Genomic DNA, 26,903 nt, shown 5'->3' on the forward strand with positions numbered 1-26,903 from the left:
ATTTTACCGATGAGGGAACTGAGGCCCAGAGAAGTGAAGTGACTTGCTCAAGGTCACCCAGCAGACAAGAGGCAGTCAGGATTAGAACCCATGACCTTCTGACTTCCAGGCCCATGCTCTATCCATTACGTCATGCTGTTTACTGAGTTCTTACTATGTGCTGAACACTATACTAAGCATTTGGGAGAGTACAACAGAATTAGCAGACAGTTTCCTTGCCTGTAACAAGCTTACAGTACCAAGGAAAGGCACTATCCACATGGGCTCGGGACTGAAATCCTTGGACAAGGGAGGGCAGTTTAGAGAGCTGCTTCTTCCTCGGCTTCGAGTTGGCGATTCCTGAATCACTTGGATTTTAGGTGAAATGCCATCGATTTGGCATTTCAACAGTTAATTTTCTTTTCCTCTTACACACCAAATTTGTATCTCAGAGTTTGGGCTTAAAGGAGCTTCATTAGTAACCGGATAATTCACCGAGAGCGCCCCAGGAGCGGTTCCGCCGTGCAGTAATTCTAGGAAGGTAACGTGAGCTGATCAAGGCTGCGGACAGATCCTCACATTTATTCACTTTGACAGCTAAATTGGTAAGCAAGAAGGAAATCAGATGAAAGCCATTTCAGAATAAATACAAAACACTAAATTTAGACATCCAGGTTGAGTCAGAAATGAGGGACAAACCAGGCAGAATGCAAACTTTAGCCCAAGACACCAACCCTACCTCAGTCAGGTACCCTCATTCCCTCCTCTCCCGCCTTCACTCCCCTCTCCTCCCCCAGCCTCCGGGCCTTCCGCTTGCTTTACCACCCGCCAGAGATATGGGGGCTGGGAAGAGGTGGCAGGGTGGTGGGAAGGATGTCAGCGGGAAAAGAGACAAGTGCAAGGTAACCCACTTTGGAAGGAACAATTGAAACTACTCACGCATGCTGATGGGTTCTGAACAAGCGACTGCCTCTCCAGCTGCACACCTCACAGAAGGCAGCTGCTCCCTGCCCGATCCGGCAAAAAGGCTAGGAAACCTACCACCCCCCAAAGCCGGTGTCTGACCGACTCCTACATCCCTTCTCAAAAAGGCCTGAGAAGCAGCATGGCCTAAGGGAAAGAGCATGGGCCTGGGAGTCAGAAGGGCCTGGGTTCTAATTCTGCCTAAGCCAATTTCTTATGTGACTTCAGCCAAGTCACTTAACTTCTCTTTGTCTCAGTTTCCTCAACTGTAAAAAGCAGACTAAATACCTGCTCTCCCTCTTAAGGCTGGGAACCCCCTACAGGACAGGGACTGTGTTTGACCTAATTAGCTTGTACCTACCCCAGTGCGCAGAACGGTGCTTTTTAAGGGTTTTTTTTTTAAAATGGTACTTGCTAAGTGCCAGACACTGTACTAGCAAATCGGGTTGGACACAGTCCGTGTCCCACATGGGGCTCACAGTCTTAATCTCCATTTTACAGGTGAGATAACCGTGGCACAGAGCAGTTAAGTGACTTGCCCAAGGTCACACAGTAGACAATAATAATGATAACAATAATGATAGTATTTGTTAAGTGCTTACTAGGTGCCAAGCACTGTTCTAAGCGCTGAGATAGATACAAGGTAATCAGATTGTCCTATGTGGGGCTCAGTCTTCATTCCCATTTTCCAGATGAGGGAATTGAGGCACAAAGAGGTGAAGAGACTTGCCCGAAGTCACACAGCTGACAAGTGGCAGAGTCAGGATTAGAACCCACATCCTCTGACTCCCAAGCCCCTGCTCTTTCCACTAGGCCATGCATAGTAAGTGCTCAGCCATTACCATTAAGTGGGGGCGGCGGGGGCGACCACTCTACAAGCAGCTAGGAGAGAACATGGCAGAGGGATAGAAAAAGTCCCCATCCTCAGACTGCCTCTAATTTTCCATCTTCCAGACATCAGAGAGTCCTTTCTGCTTATAAAACTCAGCCGTTGAGACCGGAGCTATTGAATAGCCTGGTCGGTTTTCCCCCCTTAACATTATTGAAGTAATCCTGCCACTAAGAGGGCTTTGAAAGTCTTGTAATCATTTTTCCATATTCTCCAAATATTCATCAGGGTCAACATAGAAGCCACAGAAAGGTCACAAACTTTTGGGTGGGAATGCAGAAAGCACTCTGAGTTTCCTCCTTTGCGTTCTGCTTGGGTTCAGGGGCACCGCAATTGCCTTTTTGCTTCCTGAACTAAATTACTCCAAGTCAGTGCTGCAGCCCGACCTTTGTGTGTCTTAATCCCTCCCCGCCCCCCGCCCCAATCTGCCCCCGCTCTCCTACCTCCGAGAAAAGGGACCTTTGAGCTCAGGAAAATACTTTTGACCTCCTTTCCACTGCTACTGTCTGGGTTTTGTATTCCAGGGTCTGAAGTGTTTGGAGACAGGAGAGTGACCCCAACTACTTAGTAGCTTTTAGGCACTCCATCGGGGGGGAAATGAGGGCATCACCTCCAAGGCTGGTCCTAGTCTGGAGAAACTTCTGAGGGCAAGGCACCTGAAGCGGTTACTTTTCAAGCATCTAGCTGTTGGGAAAGATTCCTGCTGCCTGATGCAGATTTCTAAAGAAGGAGCTCCAACTTGTCTTTTATTTTGATGCTGAGAGTGATGCTCTGGCTAAACAAGACTCAGGCATATTTGCTTACGATGCGTTAACCTGACCAACAACCAGAAGTAAGATAGATAGAGAAGCAGCGTGGCTCAGTGGAAAGAGCACGGGCTTTGGAGTCAGGGCTCATGAGTTCGAATCCCAGCTCTGCCACTTGTCGGCTGTGTGACTGTGGGCAAGTCACTTAACTTCTCTGTGCCTCAGTTCCCTCATCTGTAAAATGGGGATTAAGACTGTGAGCCCCACGTGGGACAACCTGATTCCCCTATGTCTACCCCAGCGCTTAGAACAGTGCTCAGCACATAGTAAGCGCTTAACAAATACCAACATTATTATTATTAGTTCGTAACTAGGAATAATAGTAATAATATTGTACTTAAGTGCTTACTATGTGCCAAGCACTGTTCTAAGTACTGGGGTTGATAGAAGGTAATCAGGTTGGACACAGTCCCTGTCCCACCTGGGGCTCACACTCTTAATCCCCATTTCACAGATGTGGTAACTGAGGCCCAGAAAAGGTAAGTGGCTCTCCCAAGGTCACACAGCAGCCACGTGGCAGAGCCGGAACTAGAACCCAGGTCCTTCTGACTCGAGGGGGTGTCCACTGTTGAAATAATTATCCCTAGCAAGAGGATTGAATTTGGGGACTGGCAGGTAGGTGTTCGCAGTGAACGTGGCAGTTTGTTTAGCATTTCTACATGGTTTTGGGCAAGTCACTTAACTTGACCTTGGGTAAATAATAATGTAATAATAATGTTGGTATTTGTTAAGCGCTTATTATGTGCAGAGCACTGTTCTAAGCGCTGGGGTAATCAGGTTGTCCCACGTGAGACTCAGTTAATCCCCATTTTACAAATGAGGTAACTGAGGCTCAGAGAAGTGAAGTGACTTGCCCACAGTCACACAGCTGACAAGTGGCAGAGCTGGGAATCTAACGCATGACGTCTGACTCCCAATCCCGGGCTCTTTCCACTCAGCCATGCAGTTTCTCTAATCAAATCACTTAATTGCTCTGTCTCAGTTACCTCATCTGTAAATGGAGATTAAGATTGTGAGCCCCATGTGGGACATGGACAGGTGTTCAATCTGCTTTGCTTGTATCAAGACATGGTCCCCTGCAGAGTAAAAAACAAGTACGCATCTAAATATTTACACCCAATAGGACACACACTGTAAAGATACAGAATTTGGGCAACTGTTCCTCCCCTAGAAATTGGCTTCCCCCCACCCTCATAATCCTTCCCAATATTCACACACCCCATTTTGAAGTCAAGGTAGGAGCTGAGTAAAAGTAGCTGACTTTCTTCAACTCTTCCTTACCAGCCTCATCAATCCTTTGCTCTTGTACAGTTTAAAATTTCCACTGACCTCATTTAAGTGAAGTGGTAAACCAAAGAATAATTGCCCAATTAAAAGGCCCTGAAAAGGAGTTAACCTAGAGATTGATATTTTATAAATCAATATCACTGGGATGTTTCCAGCTCTATTATGAACATATAAGGTCCATGCATCTTTCTAAAAAGAGAACTAGACCTCTGTGAAATCTGAATTTCTCTTCTGTTTTGGAAAAATAGTTTTGAAATTGTAAAAAAAAGTTTCTCCAACTCTGGCAGGAACCAAAAAAAATACCAACACAAAAAACAAACAAAAAAACACCACCACCACAAAAAAAAAACACCTTTTATATAGCCTGGTAAGAATTCAATGCTGACTCAATAGCTGAATTTCTAGCCAGAGTACTGTTCCAGTTCCAAGAACATCAGGTGAAGTTTTGGACGGAAAGCAAGCTTGCAAGCATCCTGCAGTCCTTATTCCAGAAGACTGGTGGAATAAAGTGAAAAAACTGCTTAGATGTTTTCCTGCATTTATTCACCCAGTGGGATATGAAACTCTACAAATCACATCATTATCTTAAATACAAATAAATAAATCAGACTGCTAAAGGAAAAATCAATGTGGTTCAAAGTTAAATAACCTAAATGCCTAATAAAAATAGAAGACTTTTATATTAAATAACTCCCTACTCTATTACAAACTCCCCAAGGACTCCAGCCATAAAATGATACTCGATCGGGTGAATTCTGACAGAGGAAGAGGTGCTATCTCCTCTGCTCACCCCACCCTGTTCCCTGAACTATCCACAACCAGAAAGGAGGCTTACTTGTGCAGACCGAGTGATACAATGAAGTAAATAACTATTATCTACAAGAGTCCCAAAGAGATTCGTCTTTAATAAAAAGTGTTTCCCTTTATTTATCCTATGAATTCTGATCTTTGCTACACAGAAGTTTATTTTCATTTATTTAACTCAATAATGAACATAGGAAGACTTAAGTTGCTAGAAAAGTGAGACGCATTTGCAGCAAGGAGATATGGCAGCTGGGATTCACTAACGATGCTAATCGAAGGGGTAGGGGGAGTGAAAGGGTCTATCAAGATGTGGGTCTGAATGACCACTCATTCATATTTCTGCATTATATATATTTCCACTGTTCAAAAGGTCAGAGAATATTTACAGTGAAGTAGGCTCCCTGGAAGAAAAATTGTATTATGTCATGCAGAAGCGGCTCATCACAACCAGAATCATATGACTTCAAAGGTAAGATACTCCCAAATCCAGAAGGTTGATGGGAATTTAGTGCCTGACTTTGCTGGGCTATTCAAGCTTCGCTTCAACCCTACTCTACACACAATTTGGCCTCTGCTATCCAATCAGAATCAAAGAATTGTCTGGGACGCAATTTGTTTGCCAGATGCCTGGGTGGCAACAAATTACCAATGCTTAGGTTTGCAAAAGGAGACTTTGCTTTTCTGCCTGTTAAGTATTCTAAAGATAAAGCTCTAAACGGAATTCTCTCATCTCCAAACTCCTAACATGTGATACATACAGTTTCAAAAAGTTCCGCATTAACATTCCTACAGTTCAGAAGAACAGAATGGGGTATCACTTGGAATATACCATTTTTATAAATCGATCAATTGCTTTTTCGTACTTTCTAGAGTAAAATATTCCGCTCCAAATGCATGGATTTTTAAAGATTGACATTCTTTTTTGGAAGGTTGGAGGGCGGGGTGTGTTCAGAACCATTAGGAGAATGCTTAAACTCTCCCCCATGGTCCCAAGAGTCTTTCTTTATTTGATATTGGGGGTTTTTCTAAATGATAAACTCAAGAACCCTCTCCCCCTTTACACCCACTCAACATCCCTTTTGTGGTTTTGTTAATAGGACATTTGAACACTTCTTCTAGGACTCTGATTAATGTACTTCTAGAATTAACACTCATTTTGTTAGCTTTTTTTGTCTAGCATACGCCTAATGTTCCCAGTCTTCGTGTGTAAATAGACCTAGAGGATCTCCTATTAAAGTCATGACTTTGGATGCAACCCTATTTATTCTGGACAGTGTTCAATTCCACATAGGCTTCAAACAAGGAACAGCTTTAAGAAAATTTAAAAGGCTACGTTACAAAACACTGTGACAGTGTGGCTGTGCTTTGTCGGTTAGTACCTTTCAAGTCTACAAAGTACAAAAGCAAAGATTTCAGAGGTGTATAAAGCAGTTTTCTTTTGCTTTCGACAACCGTGACCAACATCATCTTCTAGACTTCCAAGCAGTTCTGGAATAAGGTGTAGTCCTTTTTTTATCTGGAGGCTTGAAGTAGGAATAAACCGGGGCTGCAGGATACTCTGCATCCGGATTCTCAGCCATCATTTTCAGCTTTGCTTCAATTGCTTTGATCTTTGCACTGACGCTGGGGAAATAAAACGGACAACGTAAGAGTCATACTGTAGAAGTCGACGTACTCAAGCTAAAGGGTTTATTAAAAACCCAAATATTAAATTTTCCTGACCCTCTTTTGGGGACTATAATTAGGAGTTAAAGGCCAAATGGTATAAAATACAGGTCTGAAATAGACTTTATGCAAAACAAGGCAAGTGGAGTGATTCACGTTTGTATCCTCTTGAAGGAGAGAAAAAGTTTTATTGGGACAAAAGCCTGCCAGTTTGTCTAATCTGAAGAGAGAAAAAACATCAAAATGGGCTGTACCCGAAGCAATATGGTCTAGTGGAAAGAGCACGAGCCTGGAAGTCAGAGGACCTGGGTTCTAGTCCTGGTCCACCACTTGTCTGCTGTGGGACCTTGGGCAAGTCTCAGTTTCTCTGTGCCTCAGTTCCCTCATTTGCAAGATGGGTATTCAATATCTTTTCTCCCTTCTACTTAGACTCTGAGCCCCATGTGATTATCTTGTATCTTTCCCAACACTTAGTACAGTGCTTGGCACATAGTAAGTGCTTAATAAATACCACAATTATTATTTGACAGGAAAATAAGTATTTGTCCCTTTGGTGGTGGTTGATGAGATGATATGCTACTCTGGAGAACCAAAGGACCATTTCGGACATGTTTTAGGTACTGCCTCCTTTCCCACCACCTGCTCTTTACCTTCTGCTCACTTGTGCTGGGCAGCAGCGGCATGGGAGAGAGTCAAGGGCAGAGACTCAAGGTTACTGCACGGAATGATAAACCACTTCAGAATTTTTACCAAGAAAACTCTCTGGATACACTACCAGAACGACTGCAGATGGAGGTGGGGCGTTCTGGATGTGTCAGGGTGTCGCTATGGTTCAGAGACGGCTCGACAGCATACGACAAAACAGGGAGATGACAAGGGGACCACCAACTTGTGGAGGTTTGGGGTCCATTTTCCTGCAGTGGGCCCCTGGAGGCTAATTCCTTTAACTCCATCTCTCCCTGGGAGAGACGGTGTTTGCCTGGGAAGAGACTGGAGAGAGAGGGTACCTGATGCTTCTTCAGACTGGCAAAACATGAATCTCGTGGGAAAAAATATCCACTCACAAAGATTCACTTTGCAGGGTATGAAAGAGAAACAGTGTCACTTAGAGGATAAAGCATGGGACTGGGAGTCAGAAGGACCTAGGTTCTAATCTTAGCTCTGCCACTTCTGTCTACTGTGTAACTTTGGGCAAGTCACGTCACTTCTCTGTACCCCAGTTACTCATCTGTAAAATGGGATTAAGACTGTGAGTTTAGTACAGTACTTGGCACATAGTAAGCGCTTAAATACGAAGGATAGAGAGAGGGAAAGGGAGGGGGAGAGGAAAAGGGAAGTATCTGTGCAGAATCAAAGATGAATGGCTAGGAAATAACTATCTATTCCCGTGCCTTGACTTGGAACGAATCTAGTGTACTGAAAGCACAAAGAAAACACCATATTGCTGAGTAAACAAGTCAAATGAACTGGTAACACAAGGAGACAAATTAAATGTGATGGGGAAGAGAGGGATTCTTTATTTACCTGCAAATATATGAAAGATCCAATGTCCAAATAAAGCATGGCTGCTCTTATTTTTCCAAGGTAAATTATATCACAGGAGAGTGAGACACCCAGAGAGCGAGACAATGTGCCTAGAAATGTACTTCAACAAGGACCAAGGTGGACAAGAGCAGGCAGGTCATCATTCACCTTTCTGCTCTCTTCTGAAGAATTACTCTTACCTTAAGTTGGACTGAGTTGGTTCAGTGCTTGATGAAGGCTCAAGACTAATTGGAAGGATTTTATCATTCTTGTTATGGTCGTATCTCTGAAGGCGGGAAAAAAAGGAGATTACTTCACTTTGGCAGAAACTGGACTTTAACACAAAGCATAAGGCTCAGAAGCTCACAGCCCTCTACTAGACCGACAGCTGGACTTCCAGTCTAGATTATTACTGTTTCACATTTGGAGAGCCTGCAAACCCACGCATGAGCTTTTGCCAAAAACCTTTAAATCGAAAAATGAGTTGAGGGGAGGTTTCTGATTTGGGGATTAGTTCTTATTCCTGGGGATGAAAGTTTCAGCTTGGAATTCACAGATGGTGGAATTCAATCAGCACTGGCTTCTCAAATTATTTGTGCCTTATCATTTTCAACTTTAATCCTTAGTACTACTTTTCCTCACCTCCCTCCACATTCACTTACGGCAGAATCACCTTCAAGTCTCCTATTTTGTCTAGGTCCACTGAATCTAACTCTGAATTGGTTTGGAGAGTTTGGAAAGCAGAAAAGGTGTGTTTTTCAGTGGTACAAACTGGCTAATGCTACTGCCCCGAGTTGACACACTGATGGATTCCAACGGTCAACCCTGCTTAAAATTTAAATCGGCTCGATCATTGAAAAGCCTCATTAGGGCTGAGGTAAAAGCCACTGGTTAAGGTCAGGGGTGAGGCCACTCTTAAGATGTGGGCAAGAGTTTGATAATTGTCCTGGTAGCTGACAACTGATATGTCCAAAGTAATCTTTAGGTGTTTGGTTTTCAACAATTTGTCATATAGCTAAAGTTTTGACTGACGACACTGATGGTTGTCAATCCACCTCTGCAAACACAAACTCCCTCTACCGGCTTCGCGGCACTCAATCAGCTCTCCCCGCTCCTACAACCCAATCCACACATTTTGATCCTTTAACGCCAACCTAATCCTTGTACCTCATTCTTGTCCATCCCACCACTGTGCTCTTGTCCACATCCACCCTCTGGCCTGGAACTCCTTCCCCGCTCATATACTGCAATCCACCACTCCTCCCACCTTCAAAGCTCTCCTAAATATCACATCTCCATGAGGCTTTCCCTAAGCCCTCATTTCCCCTCCTCACCCTTTCCTCTGGTGTTGCCTAAGCACTCAGATCCGCAACCCTATGGCACTTGATATTCACCCCACAGCACTTATGTACATAAGCTTACACTCTGCCACTTTCCCTCTCTGTAACTGATTTTCTTTTCTGTCTGTGGTCTGTAAGCTCACTGTTGGCAGGAATCATGTCTACCAACTCTACTGCATTGCACTTTCATAAGGGCTTAGTACAGTGCTCTGCACACAATAAACGTACATTCGATACCACTGGCTGACCTAGAGTAAGTGCACAGCAGAGCAAAAAGGGATATCAGACATGCATCGGTTTAAAAGAACACACATGAACACACTTGCCATCACAGAGTCAATGGTAGTGTCCCATCCCTAAAACACCAAGACAGAGGGTCAATGGAAGCAGCCATCATTCTGCTGCACTAATAACAATATCTATTAAGGGCGTACTATGTGTCAAGCTCTGGGGTAGATACAAGTTAATCAGGTCACAGTTTCTGTCCCACATAGGGCTCACAGTTTAAGTAGGAGGGCGAACAGGTACTTTTTGGTGCCACTCTCTGCAGTTCAGCATTTCCTCCTTCAAAACATCTCTACTTGGATGTCCTGCCATCACCTCAACATGTCCAAAACAGAACTCATCTTCCCACTCAAACCTTGTCCACCCCCTGACTATACCATCACTGTAGCCAGCACCACCCCCTTCCCGTCTCACAAGCCTATAACCTTGGCATTATCTTTGACTCATCTCTCTCATTTGATTCACACATTCAATATACTGCTAAAACCTGTCAGTTCAACCTTTACATCACTAATATCCACTCTTTCCTCTCCAGAACTGCTCTCATTTTAATCTAAGCACTTATTCTATCTCACCTCTATCAGCCTCCTTGCTGATCTCCCTGCCGCCTGTGTCTCTCCCCACTCCAGTCCACACTTCATTCAGCTGCCCAGATCATTTTCAAACTGAAGCTGTCAGTCCACGTTCCCCCACTCCTCAAGAACCTCCAGTGGTTGCCCATCCATTTCTCCAAACAGAAACTCCTCAACACTGGCTTTAAAGTCCCCAAACATCTTGCCTATCTCATCTTGCTGCTGTCCTACTACAACCCAGCCGGCACACTTTGCTCCTCTAATGCCAAACTACTCACTGTACCTCTACCTCATCTGTCTTGCCGCTGACCTCTCACCCACGTCCTGCTTGTGTCCTGGAACGCCTTCCCTCTTCATACGCGGCAGACAATTTCTCTCATCTTCAAAGCCTTATTGAAGGCACATCTCCTCCAAGAGGCCTTCCCTGACTAAGCCCTCATTCCTCTTCTGCCACTCCCATCTGCGTCACCCTTGCATTTGGATTTGCGCCTTTTATTCAGCCCTTCCTCAGCCCCACAGCACCTATGTACACATCTGTAACATTTATATTAATGTCTGTCTCCCCCTCTAGACTGTAAAGTCGTGGGCAGGGAATGTGTCTGTTGTACTGTTCTCTCCCCAGAGGTTAATACGGTGCTCTGCATACAAGTAAGCACTCAAATACGATGGACTGATCGATCAGTCTCAGAGAATGTAAACCACAGGACTGTAAACTCCTTATGGGCAAGAACCAGGTCTACTAACTCGTACTGTACTCCCCGAGTGCTCAGTACACTGCTCTGCACCCAGTAAGTGTTCAATAAATACCACTGACTGATAGATGGAATACTGTGCTGCATGGACCATGGGTCTGCTCCAACGAGGGCCATCTCAAGCCCTTGGGAAAATGCTATCTTACGGCAAGTCTCTTTCCCATCTGCCAAAACTCCTGGAATGTGTTGTAGAAAGTAGAGTTGCAAAGGGCTTTTCAAATGAAAGGTGCCAATGGAGTCTGACCTTCCCTGGCATGCCATCTCCAAGAGAACATAAAAATTGGGGTATAACCTTCTGTTGAATAATAATGGTGACATTTGTTATCAATGGCATTTACTGAGTGTTTACTATGTGCAGAGCACTGTACTGAGCACTTGGGAGAATACAACAGAATTCTCAGCCATGTTTCCAGCATCTAATGCACTTACTGTGTGCCAAACACTGGAATAGATACAAGATAATCAGGTCAGACACCAATGAGTAGTAGTCCATCCAGCCATTTTGCCTACTCAGAGAACATTTTCTGTTATTAATAGAAGCATAATAATAAATCACATATATCACAATATTGTAGTATTTCTATTAGCAACATAACACTAATTCCTTACTCAAAGGTTTGAAATATTCCTAAATGCAGCCGCACCGCTGACTCCTTTCCCACATCCTCCCTCTGGATTGGATCTCCCTCCCCTTCCATATATGCCAGACCACCATTCTTCTCACCATCAAAGCCTTATTAAGGTGATACCACCTCCAAGAGGCCCTCCCAGATGAAGCCCTCTTTTCCCTGACTCCATCTCCCTTCAGCATCACCTACATACTTGGATCTGTTCCCTTTGAGCATTTGATATTCACCCCACCTTCAGCCCCACAGCCCGTACATGTATATATGTAACATCTATACTAATGTCTGTCTCTCCCTCCGGACTGTAAGCTCCTTAAGAGCAGAGAACAGGTCTGCCAACTCTGTTGCACTGTATTTCCCAAGTGCTTAATACAGTGCTCTGAATGCACTCAGTAAATACCATTGACTGATTGCCTGTGATTACTTCCTCTTATATTTCAGTGCCTGTCTCCCCCTCTAGACTGTAAATCCCTTAAGGGCAAGGAGCCTATGTACTAATTCTACTGTACAATAGATTTAGTCTAGGGCTCCACACACAGGCATTCAGTGGCTACCGATTGATTGTCGAGCTCATTTTCCAGGAGCGACCTTCAATTTGTCACCAGGTTCATCCCTCTGGTCGTGGGCCATTTACCTGGATGCTTCGCCGCCTCAGGAGGTGGCCATGTGAAAAACAGATAAGGGTGTGCCCGACACTTCCAGCTGAACTCCGAACCCATCAGCAAGTTTATGGCCCCGGGTGCCCCCACTCAGTGAAGACCATGCCCTGGGTTTGCTCTGAACCCCGAAAGAGAAGTCAGTCTTCTGCCAGAGCCCTGGCTGCTTCCAGAGAAATGTGGGCCGGAATAGCTGTTACTCCACTTCATGACCAGAGTATTCCTGTGGCACCCGTGAGCTACCGAGAGCACAGCGTCCCCAAAGCCCAGGGCCCGAGCCAAGAGCCTGCCACTTCTCACGGCTCCCGGACAACATAAAGAGAGTCAGCCCTACGCTTGTACAGACTACCTGCTCTGAGAGACTCTGGGGGCAGACACATTTCTTTGCTTAACCTGTTTATGGATTATTTCCAGTGTTTCTCGTTCAAATACTCCCTGCCAAGAGGCAGGAAGAATGTAATGAGGCTTAAAACAACATCTGGTTCCAAAAAATCCAAGTCTGAGGGGGGGTAAAAAAAATCCTAAAAAGGACGGCGGCTTGAATGCACACCCAGTGACGTGGAAAATTCACCCAAAAAAGAGAAGTTCAGGGACAAATGTGGAAAGCACCAATTTCAGGATTCTACTGTAATAAATGCCTCTTGAAATGCTTCTGGAAGTCAAATTTGGCAACCCTCCCAGCACATCCAAGTCAAAACTAAAAGCACAGCGTGGCCTAGTGGAAAAAGCACAGGTCTGGAAGTCAGACGACCTGGGTTCTAATCCCGGCTCCGACACGTGCCTGCTTGGTGACCTCGAGCAAGTCCCTTCATTTCTCTATGCCTCCGTTGTTGAGGCGGGGGATTAGAGACCTGCTTTCCCTCCTACTTAAGAGAACGCGAGCTCGATGAAGGAGCGAGACAGCGCCCAACCTGATTATCTTGGCACAGAGGAAGTGCTTAATACCGTGACAACAACAATAATAACCATCCACTTCAGCGCTTAGTACAGTGTTTGACATACCGTAAGTACTTAACAAATACCACAATTATTACGTAAAGGCTTTAGCATGCTCATGTGGATGAGGGCAAACTATTTATGTGCCGCACCATATTCCACACAACTTCATCCAGGATTGGCTTTACAACACGTTCAGAAGGGTGACTTAGGGCAATTCTCCAGATAAGAGACTTCCCCCAGCCCCCATCACCTCCACCTTCCCAATGGAGATACTGGTTGATGTGATTCAGTTGAAGAAGTGGAATCACTGTCCCGGGGCTACCGGAGTGACTGCCCTGAACTGACCAATCTGACCCAGGCATCAGAACATATTTAAGATTTCTGCTTCTACTCAGTCAGTAAATCGTATTCATTGAGCGCTTACTGTATGCAGAGCACTTTACTAAGTGCTTGGTAAAGTGCAATATAACAATATAAAACAGACACCTTCACTGCCCACAATGAGTTTACAATCTAGAGGAACATTTTTTCTGGGAAAAGAGCAATTTACCTTTATCTGAGCATGAGCCCACCGAACCACCAGTTTCTTGGATAGGGCCAACTTGCCGTTGAGACATTGGATTGCTTGTTCTGCTTCCTGCATGGGAAGGGGGGCAAATGTCGAGAAAAAGATTAACAGGTGAGACAGCCAGGTCTGGGCCCTAGAATGACAGTTTGAGAACGTGCTGCCCTCCGGTAGAATTGCCTCAAATATCTTCCTGGCCATCAGCAGCCAAATCATCTACTTACCATCTGCCTTAGCGTGTGCCTTAGCTCATCCCCTCCTACGTCACCTTGCCAATTCCTCAGGGCAACCCAGTCTGCACACTAATAATAATAATGTTGGTATCTGTTAAGTGCTTACTATGTGCCGAGCACTGCTCTAAGCGCTGGGGTAGATACAGGGTAATCAGGTTGTCCCACGTGAGGCTCACAGTCTTAATCCCCATTTTACACATGAGGTAACTGAGGCACCGAGAAGTTAAGTGACTTGCCCAAAGTCACACAGCTGGCAAGTGGCGGAGCCAGGATTAGAACCCACGACCTCTGACTCCTAAGCCCGGGCTCCTTCCACTGAGCCATGCTGCTTCCAGCAAACACTCCTCTACTGCCAACTTACCGTACCTCGATCTCATTGCCGACCCCATGCCCACATTCTCTCAATGGCCTGGAATGCCCACCCGTATCCGACAGACCACCAGAGCCCCACTTCAAAACCCTCCCAAAAAAAAAACAAAAAACAAAAACCCCAAAAAACAAAAAAGCCCCTTACTTTCTCCCCCTTCTGCGTTGTCTATGCACTTGGATCTGTACTCCTTAAGTACCTGATATTCGGCCTCATAGAACTTATGTACATATCCATAATTCATTCATTTTAATATCCATCTCCCCCTCTAGACTGTGAGCTCCTTGTAGTCACGGAGAGTGTCTAGCAACTTTGTTGCACTGTCTTACCCCAATTGCTGAGTATGGTGCTCTGCACAGCGTAAGTGCTCAATAAATACCCTCAACTGATGAGCAGTATCCATTGCCATCTCTCACTAGGCCCTAACACAGCATACAGACTTGTGAAGCCTTCAAAGCACGCTTCCAAAGGAGTTGTCCGCTCTCCAGATAAGAAGCATTGGCTTCAAGTCACACAGGGGGCAAAGGAAACACTGGCCAGGAAAAAGCAGGAGTGAGTCAAGGAACTCAGGAGCAGGGGGTGAGTCAGTTTGTGCACCTGGTTTTCAGGACAAAATGTTTTCCAGTCCTCGGTCTCCCTAACTACCCTTCCTTTCCAAGAAGTGCCGAGGTAGAGAGGACTTCCTGAACCTAGAAGTTAGCAGGGTCAGAGTATGCCCTAGAAAAACTGCCTGTGCCTTCAGACCTTGCCAAAGTTCCCCTCCTGACCCGTGCCAGCCTGAGGGTGAGTCTCGGGCACTCTAATCTAGACGGGACCAGAGGGGGAGAGGAAAAACTATACAGGAGTCGGGTGAGGGCGAAAATCAAGGGCTTTATGGATGTAGATCCCAACCCATCCCAGGTGGGCTTTAACTACTTGGAGCATGAGCCCATTAACACTTCCCATGAGCCCCCTCCTCTATCCCACCCCAGAAGGGAGAAGCAGCAGGACCTCAGGAGACCGCCCCAACCTTGAGAACGTTGGAAAGGCTGTGGCCGGAGCTGCGGCCAGGGCGACCGTGGGACTGAGCTGAGAGGAGCTGGATCTTCTGCTCCTCTAGCCACCGTGCCCTCCTGTCCTTTTTTTATTTGTTGTCCTGGTCTCTTGTCCTTTTTGGGTTGGTTTTTATCTTCCCTCCTGTGTTTGTTTCCAAGTTCTCTCCCACTGTGCCCCCCACCCCACCGTTAGGCTGCAGGCTCCTTGGGGGGCAGGACTGTCCTCCCCAGCTCTTAATAAGTACCATTCCTACCACTATGATGACTCTTCGAGATGCCCGGAGGGGGCTACGGGAAATCGGGCCATCAGAGCTGGTGAGGAGCAATGTATGACTGGAGACTCGGCTTACGTAACTCCTCTGAGAAGAGGGGGATCATCGTTCTCCTTTACTAGTCTCCCACCGGACTAACATTTGGGAAAAGGGGCCTAGAGAACTGCCCCCGCCATCTGAAAGACACCTGCTACAGCGGTGTGTTTTCACACCACTCCCACACATAGCTGAGGCTTTAACAATGATGGTGCTGGATTGGGCTGGGGCAGGGCTTCCAGCTTTAATTCTGGCCCCATTCCTGTTCTTGAAGAAAGCACACAAAATGTACACTTTTCTTTCCCCATGAAGTCGAGTCTTTTCAAAGGAAGAGCATTTTAAATGCAAAGCAGATCTCACCCGTCCCCACAAGGGGCTCAGACTCTCCTGCTCCGTTTCTATTAAGGCTTGTGCCTGCACCCAGGCGCTCCGGGGGGAAAGGCACATGCTTACCAATCAAAATAAAATAGAGTGTGTGAGCTGCTCACCGCAGGAGAGCCTTTTGCATCACAGGGTACGACGACTGAAAGAAAAGCCGGCTTTTGTTGGTCAGCCACTGGAGGAATGAACAAGAGCGAACGGCCAGGATGACGAGGCTGCTCCCACTGCAAACCCTCTATGTCACTTAGCTGAGAGAAAGTAGGTCAGAAGCTTCCAGCCTAGGGCTGACAGACGCGGGTGGGGATGAGCAGCGCGGAGTTGGGGAAGCAACGGTGTTTAGCATTTCGCAGAACCGCATCCCCGACTCTTAACAGCCTGAGCAGTGATTCGCCAAGGGTGCATACCTAAATGACACCCTTCCCACCCACCCCTCCAAAATAAAAAAATAAAAAGGGCAAGATACCTGTTTGGTTTCAAAGTTGACAAAACAGTACCCTCGGGGCTGTCCCTCCAAAGCCCCCGACTTGTGGAAGAGGAAGTCGAATTGCTTCACTTTGCCAAACTTCTGAAGGAGTTTGAGGAGGTGGTACCTGTAGGAAGAGAAGTCGAGACCCCTGAATGTGCCAGATCCCTTCCTCACCCCACCCTGCGCTTCAACTCTCCGTGCTCAACTCAGTGGGGTTGGCTGGAGCAGGAGGAGGAGACTGTCCATCCATCACCCCCACCCCCTCCTCCGAAATGTCCCGATTCAATCGACAGACCCAGTTGTTTTCTTCTCTTTGGAATGAGAGGTCGAACTGCCATGGTTATGTATCTGTTCAATACAAAACACTAAACAAAAGAACCCCACCTAACCAACAGCTGTCTGGCCAGCAAGCATCATTTGTTTTTCTCTTGGAGAGGCCCACAGAAATAGTGTCTATTTATTTTTAATGTCTTGGCATCAGAGTGGTATTTGTAAAGAACCAGACCACCACAAAACACCGTCGTCCCCCCCCCCCGCCTCCCCCAACACCCAGTTCCTCACAACCAAAGCCTGGACGGTTTCCCTATCAGCTATTAGAGCCGATCATTAGCTCCACATGTTGGATAGAGGAAACCCTTTTCAAGTCTCAAACCACTAGTGGCACTTTCACAACCTCTGAGAAGTTTTCTGCCCCGAAGTAAATCAACACAAAGACAATGGGGAGCTCGCAGACCACAGGACCGGGGATCCGGGCCAATCCCTCCCAATCCACCATGAGTAATATAGACACGCCGACTCCACTCGGCCAGGGCTGCTTATGACCCGGGAACACGGGTAGGCAAAGAAGGGATCTTACTGCAGACAGGGAAGGGACTCCAAGCTCTTGCCCGCCTCCTAGCCCCCTCCTCCCTGGATTCCTCACGGCAGAAACTATTTGGTTTCTATAGAGCTTTTAAGTTATTCGAACAGATGTGGCCCCAACAGGTTGCTGCGGCCAATCTCAATTTCCACTTCCCGTCATGTGATGTGAGGGTGAGACAAACCAACAGCTCTCCCATTTCCTTTTCCCCTGGCCTTCCTCCTGGCACCCTCCGTGCTATTCAAACCGAGAGTCAAGGCTTTCTCTAAACAATGCTGTCCCCGTGATACTAAAAAGGTATCGGGCCACATGCTAAATCGGTTATTACTGGGAATCTGACCCCACAGGGAGCCAGTAAGTTGTTGTTTCAGCCACGTTTATGTTCACATTGTTTTCTAGGCAAAACTCATCAAGGTAGGTTTCTTAAGCGGGAATCTCCCCAGGGAAGGAGAAAGAGATGAAATGGTTTCTGCACTTTGGTACATCTGATACTAATGCACTTCGGCGGGAATGTTACAGTGAGCGCGCTACAGGGACCAAAGCCCGAAGTGGAACCAGAAGACATTAGACAGGTCCGGAACCGTGGCAGGACCACAGCAACCTCACGTTCTGCAGATATCTACCCATCCTCCTCTCGACCTGCGCCGGGAGACGGCACGATCGTTAACACCCCCCCACCCCACCCCCCACCGCGATTTTCCAAATACCCAGACTCCCATCAAGAGACCCCACCTGCTAAGGAGGGAGAAGGGCAGCTGGGCTCTAGAGAGGAAGGAAAGGCTAAGTATGGAGTTCTGTTTCTCTCTCTGTCTCTCCTTTCTTGGCCCAGCAACCAAGACCAGAGACCATTAAGGGCTTCCGGGTCAGTGGACTAAGTAAGGCCCCCAAGGAGTCTTGGTTTACAGCATGGCATCTCCACACCCTTAATGCTCTCACACCCCAATAAATCAGGTTAGACCAATTTTCGAGGAAAAAGCAAAATCAAAACAACCAACAGAGGGTTGATTTAGAAGGATGCCTTCTCTTTCCGGTCACTCTGCCTGGGACAGGAAGGTGAGGGTACTAGTGATCCTGAGGGGTTTCCCTTTATTCTCATCAGAAAAGGCAAGTTATTCTTTGAAACACAGGATCCCCCGGAAGTGAGACCTCCAGAACCCAGGAACATCTGGCAGAACTAAATCTTGCTGCTTCTCCAGAATCCCCTCTTTCAGATTGATTTGTAAACTCGTAAGCAGTGAACGTGTCTGTTAACTCTGTTGCACTGAACTCTCCCATGAGCTTACTACAGTGCTCTGCACATAGTAAGCTCTCAAATACTATTGACTGATTAAGTCTCAAAATCTATCCAACACCAAAACGAATGGAGTTAAATGTCAACCATTTTGCTTCCTGGAGCTGGAAACTGCACACCCTGAGACTGGGCAATTGGAAGACTGATTTTTTTTTAAATTATATTTGCCAAGCACTCCCTATGTGCCAGGCACTGTACTAAGTGTTGGGCTAGATACAGCTAATCAAGTTGGGCACAGGGGCGCACAGCCTTAAATCTCATTTTAGATGAGATGACTGAGGCACAGAGAAGTGAAACGACTTGCCCAACATCATATAGCAGACAAGTGGCACAGCTGGGATTAGAACCCAAGTTCTTCTGACTTCCAGGCCCGTGTTCTGTCCACTTACAACGGTGCTCACTGCCTAGAACAGTGCTTGGCACATAGTAAGTGCTTAACAAATACCATAATTATTATGATTATTGGGCAATACTGCTTCTCCCTGCCATCTCCCCTCCCATTTGCTGCTACGGTAAGAGAAGCTCTGCTTAATGCAGTGTGGGCCATTCGGCATTGGGACTCCAGAATTGACAGCAAACGACAGACCTCTGGCACCTCCTTCAATATTACCTTGCCTCCTCCGTAACATCGGAAGGTTACGATCAGATGCAGCTGTTAGCTCCCCAGCTTACTCTTCAGACAGAGCCCTGAATGGGCTGGATTTCTCAATGATGCTTTTAAGCAAAGGGCACAATTTTAAAAGAAAGCTATCGCATAAATTATGCAATAATCAAAAGAGAGTAAGAGAACTGTTTTTGTTTTTTCCAACGGTTGAAATTTTCATAATTTTCTTGGGTTTACAAGTCTAGAACATTCTGCCTTTCAGGATCCCAACCCCACATGGACTTTCCCCTTGAAACCAAATGCTCACTAACCACCCTGAAACCTGATGCCTCGTTCCAAAGGGCAGTGAAACTAGTTCTTCTCTCATCTCCTCACGCTTTTCCCCCCTCCTACTGCCCCTTTTGCATCCCCAAGCCCTCAGTTATTCACTCCCACGTCCTCTCCCTACCAGCAGCACTTAGGTACTTACCTTTCTTACTGTTTCCCCTTCCTGTAATATATTTTAGTGTCTGTCTCCCCAGCTAGACTGTAAACTCCCTAAGGGCAGGGATTTTGTCTACTATCTCTTGTGTACTCTTTCAGGCCCTCTGACCAGCACTATGCATATAGTAAGGGCTCAGTAAATATCACTGACTGAAAGTGACACCATAAGTATCCCCACACTAATCCCTGTCCCGATTTGAAAAGACCCAGCAGACTGGAGAGGGGACAGGCCTATCTTCCTTGGCTCCTTTGCTGGCCTTAGTGACAATTAACACGTCAGCTCAATTAAAGCTGAATTAGGACCACCCCCCACCCCTCCAAATTCCTTTCATGGAGAGGCCTCAAAAACTAAAAAGAGCCAAAGGAGCTCTTGGCCAAGTTTGAATTTGAACTGTCTAAAAGCAATCCTAACTGAGGAATATGAGATCATCAGAACAGAAAGTTACAGAGAATGGAATTAGACAGCCAACAAGGCAAGATGGCTGCACCTTCTTTTCGGCAAATTGCAAATCTCCAAAGTCACTGCAAAGGGTATCAAATTTTGGGGATGGAGTTTACCTAGCCAAGCGAAGATTCATGTCAGAAACACATTTATTATGCCAGGGCGTACGGTACAAATGGTTATTAATGCATGGAGAACCAAAATGGGAGCAAGATTGAAGTGGGTGTTCCATTACTATCACTCACTTGAGGACTTTTTTTTAGCTCAACTCAATTACGTTTAAGAGCCGGGGGGACATTGACAGAATGGGGTAAAGGGATAGGTCCAGCAAGTTTAAAAGGGATCCTGGGTTATGGGCTAGTGAAAAGAGATCAAGAAAGGTAAAACGGTAGGAGCCAGCAGTGACTTGTACTAGTGAGAAAAAACAGATATGAAAATTAGCAAGATTCAGTGTGAGGGGCCACAAAAGTAAGCATACTGGCAGTAAGGTTTGGGAAGGAGTATAATACAAGGCAGCTTTTAGGATAGAATCATGGAGCCAGACTCTGAAAAATCTGTAGGTGGATAAGCAATTGAATAGTCATCAGCTCTTCCTTAGACCGTGAACACCGTATGGGACAGGGACTGTGTCCGAACTGACTGTCTTGTATCCACCCGTGCCCTTAGTACACAGTAAATGCTTAATTGCTATTACTACTGCTAACAGTTGAAGTAAAAGGAGAGTAGGTAAGCTTCACTGACAGAGAACCCAGATCAGAGGAACTCCGCCTCCTGTGAGCCTGCTCCTGTCCTTACCAGAGCAAGGTAACACCCATCTTCCCTTAGTTTTTGAACGAACTTGTGACATTTATATTTAACACATCCTGTTAAGCAGCAGGGTACCTCTGAACAGCCATCAGAAATTTCAGAAAAATAGAATGAATGTTCTCTCTGTCCTTCAGGCTTCTAGCCCGGCGGGTACACTGTGGGGTGGAAATACTACCTTTGGAATTCAGCACAGGACAGGATGTTACCACGGAGCATGCATTGTCCCCGAAAGACCTCTTCTGATCAACCATCATATATCAAAAAGGGCATTCTGGGTCCCCAACTCAATTAAACAAGCAAAGGGCCACAAAGGAACAAATGAAGGGTTTCGAACCGACAGGTCCAAAGCCAGTCTCCCGAAACAGCAATTCCTTGTGGACACGGATTTCCCCGAAACTGCCCCAGCTTTCAAAGGGGCCGGAGGTGCCTTGGGAGTCAACTACCCAAATATAGCCTTTTCTCTGTAATCACACGATTACTCAACACAGGCCCGTGAGCTTGCTTTAGGACATTTGATTCCTAGGGTTGCCAGGCATCCTGTATGCCCAGGACAGTGCCCTTATTTTATGTCGGCTCAAAACATGCATTCCCCAAGTTGAAATATGGCAGCCCTCTATCTACTCCACTTGAGGGCACGAAGTCTCGGAAATGGTTTTAGTGTTTCTAATTACAACGGCAATTAGAACAGAAGTCTTCCCGAGCAGCAGGCAGGGTCGAGGGAGAAAATATGCTGAAAATGTTCGCTAGTGCTAAACCAGCTTGCCACGACTGTATTCTCCAAATACGAAGATAGTAAGCTACTGAAGGATTCAGGGGCTCCCCGGACCCTGCAGTTAGACAGAGTGGATTTTCCCCTTGGAAAAAAAAAGTGCGAGGTTGATCAAAATTAAGAAACATTCTAAGATCTTGCAGGGTGTTATTTTAACATTTTGGGGGAAGGGGGAAGATGAGGTTAGGGACAGAGAAGAGTTAGTTATGCTATTTATTAAACACTTACTATGTACGAGCCAAGCCTTAAAGGGATCAATTCAGGACAGTCCCTTCCCCAAAAGAGCTCACCCTCTATGAGGCAGGGAGGGCGGGGCAGATACCTTGTCCCCATGTTTCAGATTAGGAAACTAATGCACATGGAGGTTAAGTGACTTGCCTAAGGTCACCCAGCAGACCTGGGAATAAAACCCAGGCCTTCCAATTTCTAGTCCCACGCTACGGTAGACTTACTCTGTTATCTTGGGGTCCAGGTTGCCGATCCAGAGTCGATGCCCTTCCTGCAGAGAGCCCTCTGAAAGAATCGACGCATTCTCCAGGGGAAGAGTTTTGGTTCCTGCCTCCATTAATCTCTGGGAGAATGTAAATGAAATATTGTGGGGAGGGGGGTTAAAAAAAAAAAAGTGTGACAGCGTCCTTGCTATGCAGGCAAGACGTGGTCCGTATTCGAGGCCTAGCTTGTTAAGGGTAGTAAATGTAACTGCTAATTCTGCTGTACTGAACTCTCCCAAGTGCTTAGTACAGTACTCTGCACTGAGTAAGCACTCAGTAAATAACACTGATTGATTTATTCCTCCCGATCTGTCCTGGGCATTGCCCAGGCCAGCTTCTGACCCCTTCTCAGCCGAAACCCACTCACTTTTCCTCCTCCACACCCCCTCCCCCCACCTCCCCGTCCCCCCACCGCCAAGTGACAGGGCAAGTTCGTCCCCTCTAGATTATAAACTCGTTGTGGGCAAGAAATACATCTACCAACTCCGTTGGATTCACTGACTCATTCAATTGCATTTATTAAGCGCTTACTGTGCGCAGAGCCCTGTACTAAGCGCTTGGGAGAGTATAGTACAACAATAAATAGTGATATTCCCTGTCCACAACAAGCTCAGTCTAGAGGTGGGGAGACAGACAACAATATAGATAAATAAAATTACAGATATATACGTAAGTGCTGTGGGGCTGGGAGGGGGGAACAGCAAAGGGATCAAGTCAGGGTGATCCAGAAGGGAGTGGGAGATGAAGAAAAGTAGGGCTTAGTCTGGGAAGGCCTCTTACAAGCGTTTAGTGCAGTGCTAGGCACAGAGCACGCGCTCAATAAATACGATGGATTAGTTTGAAGAGGGTGGGGTGGGATAAGAAGGCAAAGAAACAGAGCGAGCCTACGGAGTTTCACTCCTTCATTCAGTTATATTTATTGAGCGCTTACTGTGTGTGCGGAACACTGTACTAAGCGCTTGGAAAAGTACAATACAGCGGTAAAGATGGACAGTGGGTCGCCCAGGGAGGTCAAGGGGGGTGGTAAACTAGAGCGGAGGGCTCTTTGGTCCCAGGCACGAAGCCCTGCGCTGCCTGTTCGCCCACGGTGGCCCCGGGCCTGCCGAAGGGGGTGGGGGAAAGAGGCGGCGGTGAATGTGTTGGGGAAGAAGGCAGCTGGCCGTGGGTGTTTGTATATATTATTTATTAATCTATTTTATTCATTCATTCAATAGAATTTATTGAGTGCTATGTGTACAGCACTGTAATAAGCACTGGGAATGTACAATTCGGCACAATTGATGATGCGTCTCTATCTGTGATTCTATTTATTTTGATGGTATTGATGCCTTTTTTGTTTTGTTGTCTGTCACCCCCGTTTAGCCTGTGAGCCCACTGTTGGGCAGGGATTGTCTCTATCTGTTGCCCAGTTGTACATTCCAAGTGCTTAGTCCAGTGCTCTGCAGGCAGTAAGCGCTCAATATATATGACTGAATGAATGCCTGACTACTTGTTCAGCGTGGCTTAGTGGAAAGAGCCCGGGCTTGAGAGTCAGCGGTCAGGGGTTCGACTCCCGACTTGGCCTCTTGTCAGCTGTGTGACTTTGGGCAAGTCACTTCACTTCTCTGTGCCTCAGTTCCCTCATCTCTAAAATGGGGATCAAGACTGTGAGCCCCACATGGGACAACCTGATAACCTTGTATCTACCCAAATGCTTAGAACAGTGCTCAGCATATAGTAAGTGCTTAACAAATACCAACATTATTATTATTACTTGTTTTGTTGTCTGTCTCCCCTGTTTAGACTGGGAGCCCATTGTTAGGTAGGGATGGATGGTCTCTCTCTCTGTTGCCGAGTTGTACGTTCCAAGTGCTCAGTCCAGTGCTCTGCACACAGTAAGCGCTCAATAAATACGACTGAATGAATGCCTACTTGTTTTGTTGTTTTGATTTGCTGTCTGTCCCCCCGGTTTAGACTGTGCGCCCATTATTGGGCAGGATGGTCTCTATCTGTTGCCCAATTCTACAGTCCAAGCGCTCAGTGCAGTGCTCTGCACATAGTAAACACTCAATAAATACGTCCAAATAAATGCCTGACTACTAGTTTTGTGGTCTGCCTCCCCCGTTTATTCTGTAAGCCCATGGTTGGGCAGGGATGGTCTCTATCTGTTGCCCAATTGGACAGTCCAAGCGCTCAGTAGAGTGCTCTGCACACAGTAAGCGCTCAATAAATATGACCGAATGAACCTGACTACTTGTTTTGTGGTCTGCCTCCCCCATTTAGACTCTGAGTCCGTGGCTGAGCAGGGATGGTCTCTGTTGCCGAATTGTATAGTCCAAGCGCTCAGCAGAGTGCTCTGCACCCAGGAAGCGCTCAATAAACACTACCAAATGAATGAATGCCTGACTACTTGTTGTCTGCCTTCCGTTTAGCCCGTGAGCCCGTCATTGGGCAGGGCTGGTCTCTCTGTTGCCCAATTATCCATTCCAAGCGCTTAGTCCAGTGCTCTGCAAATAGTAAGCGCTCAATCTATACCGAATGATTCTTATTAAGAAATACCAACATTATTATTATTCTGATTAATAAAGACGATTGAATGAAGTTTGTGGAGGTCGTTTAGCCCGTGAGCCCGTCTTGGGGCAGGGATGGTCTCTCTCTGTGGCCCAACTGGACAGACCGAGCGCTTAGTCCGGTGCTCCGCACAGAGTAAGCGTTCAATCAATACGACTGAATGAACTAATTATTCTGAATAAGAAAAACTACCATTATTATTATTCTGATTAATAAAGACGACTGAAATTTGTGGAGGTCGTTTAGCCCCTGAACCCGTCATGGGGCTGGGATGGTCTCTCTCTCTGGCCCAAATGGATGGTCCGAGCGCTTAGTCAAGTGCCCTGCACCTGGTAAGCGCTCCATCAATGTGATGGAATGAATGATTTTTATCAAGAAATACCAACATTATTATTATTCTGATTAATAAAGACGACTGAATGAAGTTCATGGAGGCCGTTTAGCCCGTAAGCCCATCATGGGGCAGGGATGGTCTCTCTCCGTGGCCCAGCTGGACAGTCCGAGCCCTCAGTCCAGTGTTCTGCGCAGAGTAAGCACTCACTAAATACTATTGAATGAGTGATTCTTATTAAGAAATCACAACATCATTATTATTCTAATAAAGACAATTGAATGAAGTTCGTGGAGGTCGTTTAGACGGCAAGCCCGTCATGGGGGCAGGAACGGTCCCTCTCTGCGGCTCAACTGAACGGTCCGAGCGCTTAGTCCAATGTTAGCACATCGTCGACGCTCAATCAATATGATGGAATGAATGATTCTTATTAAGAAATACCAACATTATTATTCTGATAAAGACGACTGAATGAAGTTTGTGGAGGTCGTTTAGCCCCGAGCCCGTCATGGGGGCAGGGACGGTCCCTCTCTGTGGCCCAATTGGATGGTCCGAGCGCTTAGTCCAGTGTTATTCACAGAGTAAGCACTCACTAAACATTATTGAATGTAAGATTCTTATTAAGAAATCACAACATTATTATTATTCTAATAAAGACGATTGAATGAAGTTCGTGGAGGTTGTTTAGTCCATGAATCCATCATGGGGCAGGGATGGTCTCTCTCCGTGACCCAACTGGACGGTCCGAGCGCTTAGTCCCGTGCTCTGCGCGGAGTAAACACTCACTAAATACTACTGAATGAAAGATTCTTATTAAGAAATCACAACACATTATTATTATTCTAATAAAGACGGTTGAACGAATGAAGTTCGTGGAGGTCGTTTAGTCCGTGAGCCCGTCATGGGGACAGGGTCGGTCCCTCTCTGCGGCCCCACTGGACGGTCTGAGCGCTTGGTCCAGTGCTCTGCACAGAGTAAACACTCACTAAATACTACTGAAAGATTCTTATTAATCCCAACATAATTATTATTCTAATAAAGACGGTTGAACGAATGAAGTTCGTGGAGGTCGTTTAGTCCGTGAGCCCGTCATGGGGACAGGGTCGGTCCCTCTCTGCGGCCCCACTGGACGGTCTGAGCGCTTATTCCAGTGCTCTGCACAGAGTAAACACTCACTAAATACTACTGAATGAAAGATTCTTATTAATCCCAACATTATTATTCTAATAAAGACGACTGAATGAAGTTCGTGGAGGTCGTTTAGACGGCAAGCCCGTCATGGGGGCAGGGTCGGTCCCTCTCTGCGGCCCCACTGGACGGTCTGAGCGCTTAGTCCAGTGCTCTGCACAAAGTAAACACTCACTAAATACTCCTGAAAGATTCTTATTAATCCCAACATAATTATTATTCTAATAAAGACGACTGAACGAATGAAGTTCGTGGAGATGGTTTATCCTGTGAGCCCGTCATGGGGACAGGGTCGGTCCCTCTCTGCGGCCCCACTGGACGGTCCGAGCGCTTAGTCCAGGGCTGTGCGCATCGTCAGCGCTGCAGTAATACGCTGGAATGAGTGAATGAATGAATGAGCGAATGAATGAATGAATGTCGGCGGGCCAGGCCGGGGGAGGGGAGGGGAGGGCGCGGCCGATGGGGGAGGAGGAGGAGGACGACGACGAGGGTCCCCGTCCGGACTCACCGTCGGGCCCGGGCTCGGTGGCCGCGGACCATCCCCCGGCTGGGCTCGGCGGCGGCGGCGGCGGCGGGTTCCGGGTGCGAATGAGGCGGCCCCCGCCCGCAGCCCCGCGCTGACGCAATCGCCGCGCGCCGCCGCGCGC

The 26,903-nt window shown here is 46.6% G+C and overlaps 1 protein-coding gene across 2 annotated transcripts; it reads right to left on the bottom strand.

Annotated features, from left to right (window-relative positions):
* Positions 1 to 4,450: 4,450 nt before the first annotated feature.
* RBM18 (RNA binding motif protein 18) lies at positions 4,451 to 26,868 on the bottom strand. 2 transcript variants are annotated; one of them, XM_029063654.2, is made up of 6 exons: positions 26,765 to 26,868; positions 22,149 to 22,267; positions 16,439 to 16,565; positions 13,638 to 13,724; positions 8,118 to 8,203; positions 4,451 to 6,351 (listed from the first exon to the last, which is right to left on the bottom strand). In XM_029063654.2, the coding sequence occupies exons 2-6, from the start codon at positions 22,259 to 22,261 to the stop codon at positions 6,192 to 6,194; spliced, it is 573 nt and encodes a 190-aa protein (XP_028919487.1). In that variant the 5' UTR covers positions 22,262 to 22,267; positions 26,765 to 26,868; the 3' UTR covers positions 4,451 to 6,191. The 2 variants fall into 2 exon arrangements, with proteins under 2 accessions (XP_028919487.1, XP_028919488.1); XM_029063655.2 differs by lacking the exon at positions 22,149 to 22,267 and having other exon boundaries at positions 26,765 to 26,811.
* Positions 26,869 to 26,903: the final 35 nt, after the last annotated feature.

This window comes from Ornithorhynchus anatinus, chromosome 4, assembly GCF_004115215.2.
Source record: "Ornithorhynchus anatinus isolate Pmale09 chromosome 4, mOrnAna1.pri.v4, whole genome shotgun sequence".
Taxonomy (NCBI): domain Eukaryota; kingdom Metazoa; phylum Chordata; class Mammalia; order Monotremata; family Ornithorhynchidae; genus Ornithorhynchus; species Ornithorhynchus anatinus.

Bases quoted from the DNA above. Each gene is read 5' to 3' on its own strand.
- RBM18 (XM_029063654.2), bottom strand. From the start codon at position 22,261: ATGGAGGCAGGAACCAAAACTCTTCCCCTGGAGAATGCGTCGATTCTT. The intron at 8,204-13,637 runs GTAAATTGCTCT...TCCCGCCTTCAG, and splicing joins GGGCTCATGCTCAGATAAAG to AGATACGACCATAACAAGAA. The intron at 6,352-8,117 runs GTAAGAGTAATT...TTATTTCCCCAG, and splicing joins CCAACTCAGTCCAACTTAAG to CGTCAGTGCAAAGATCAAAG.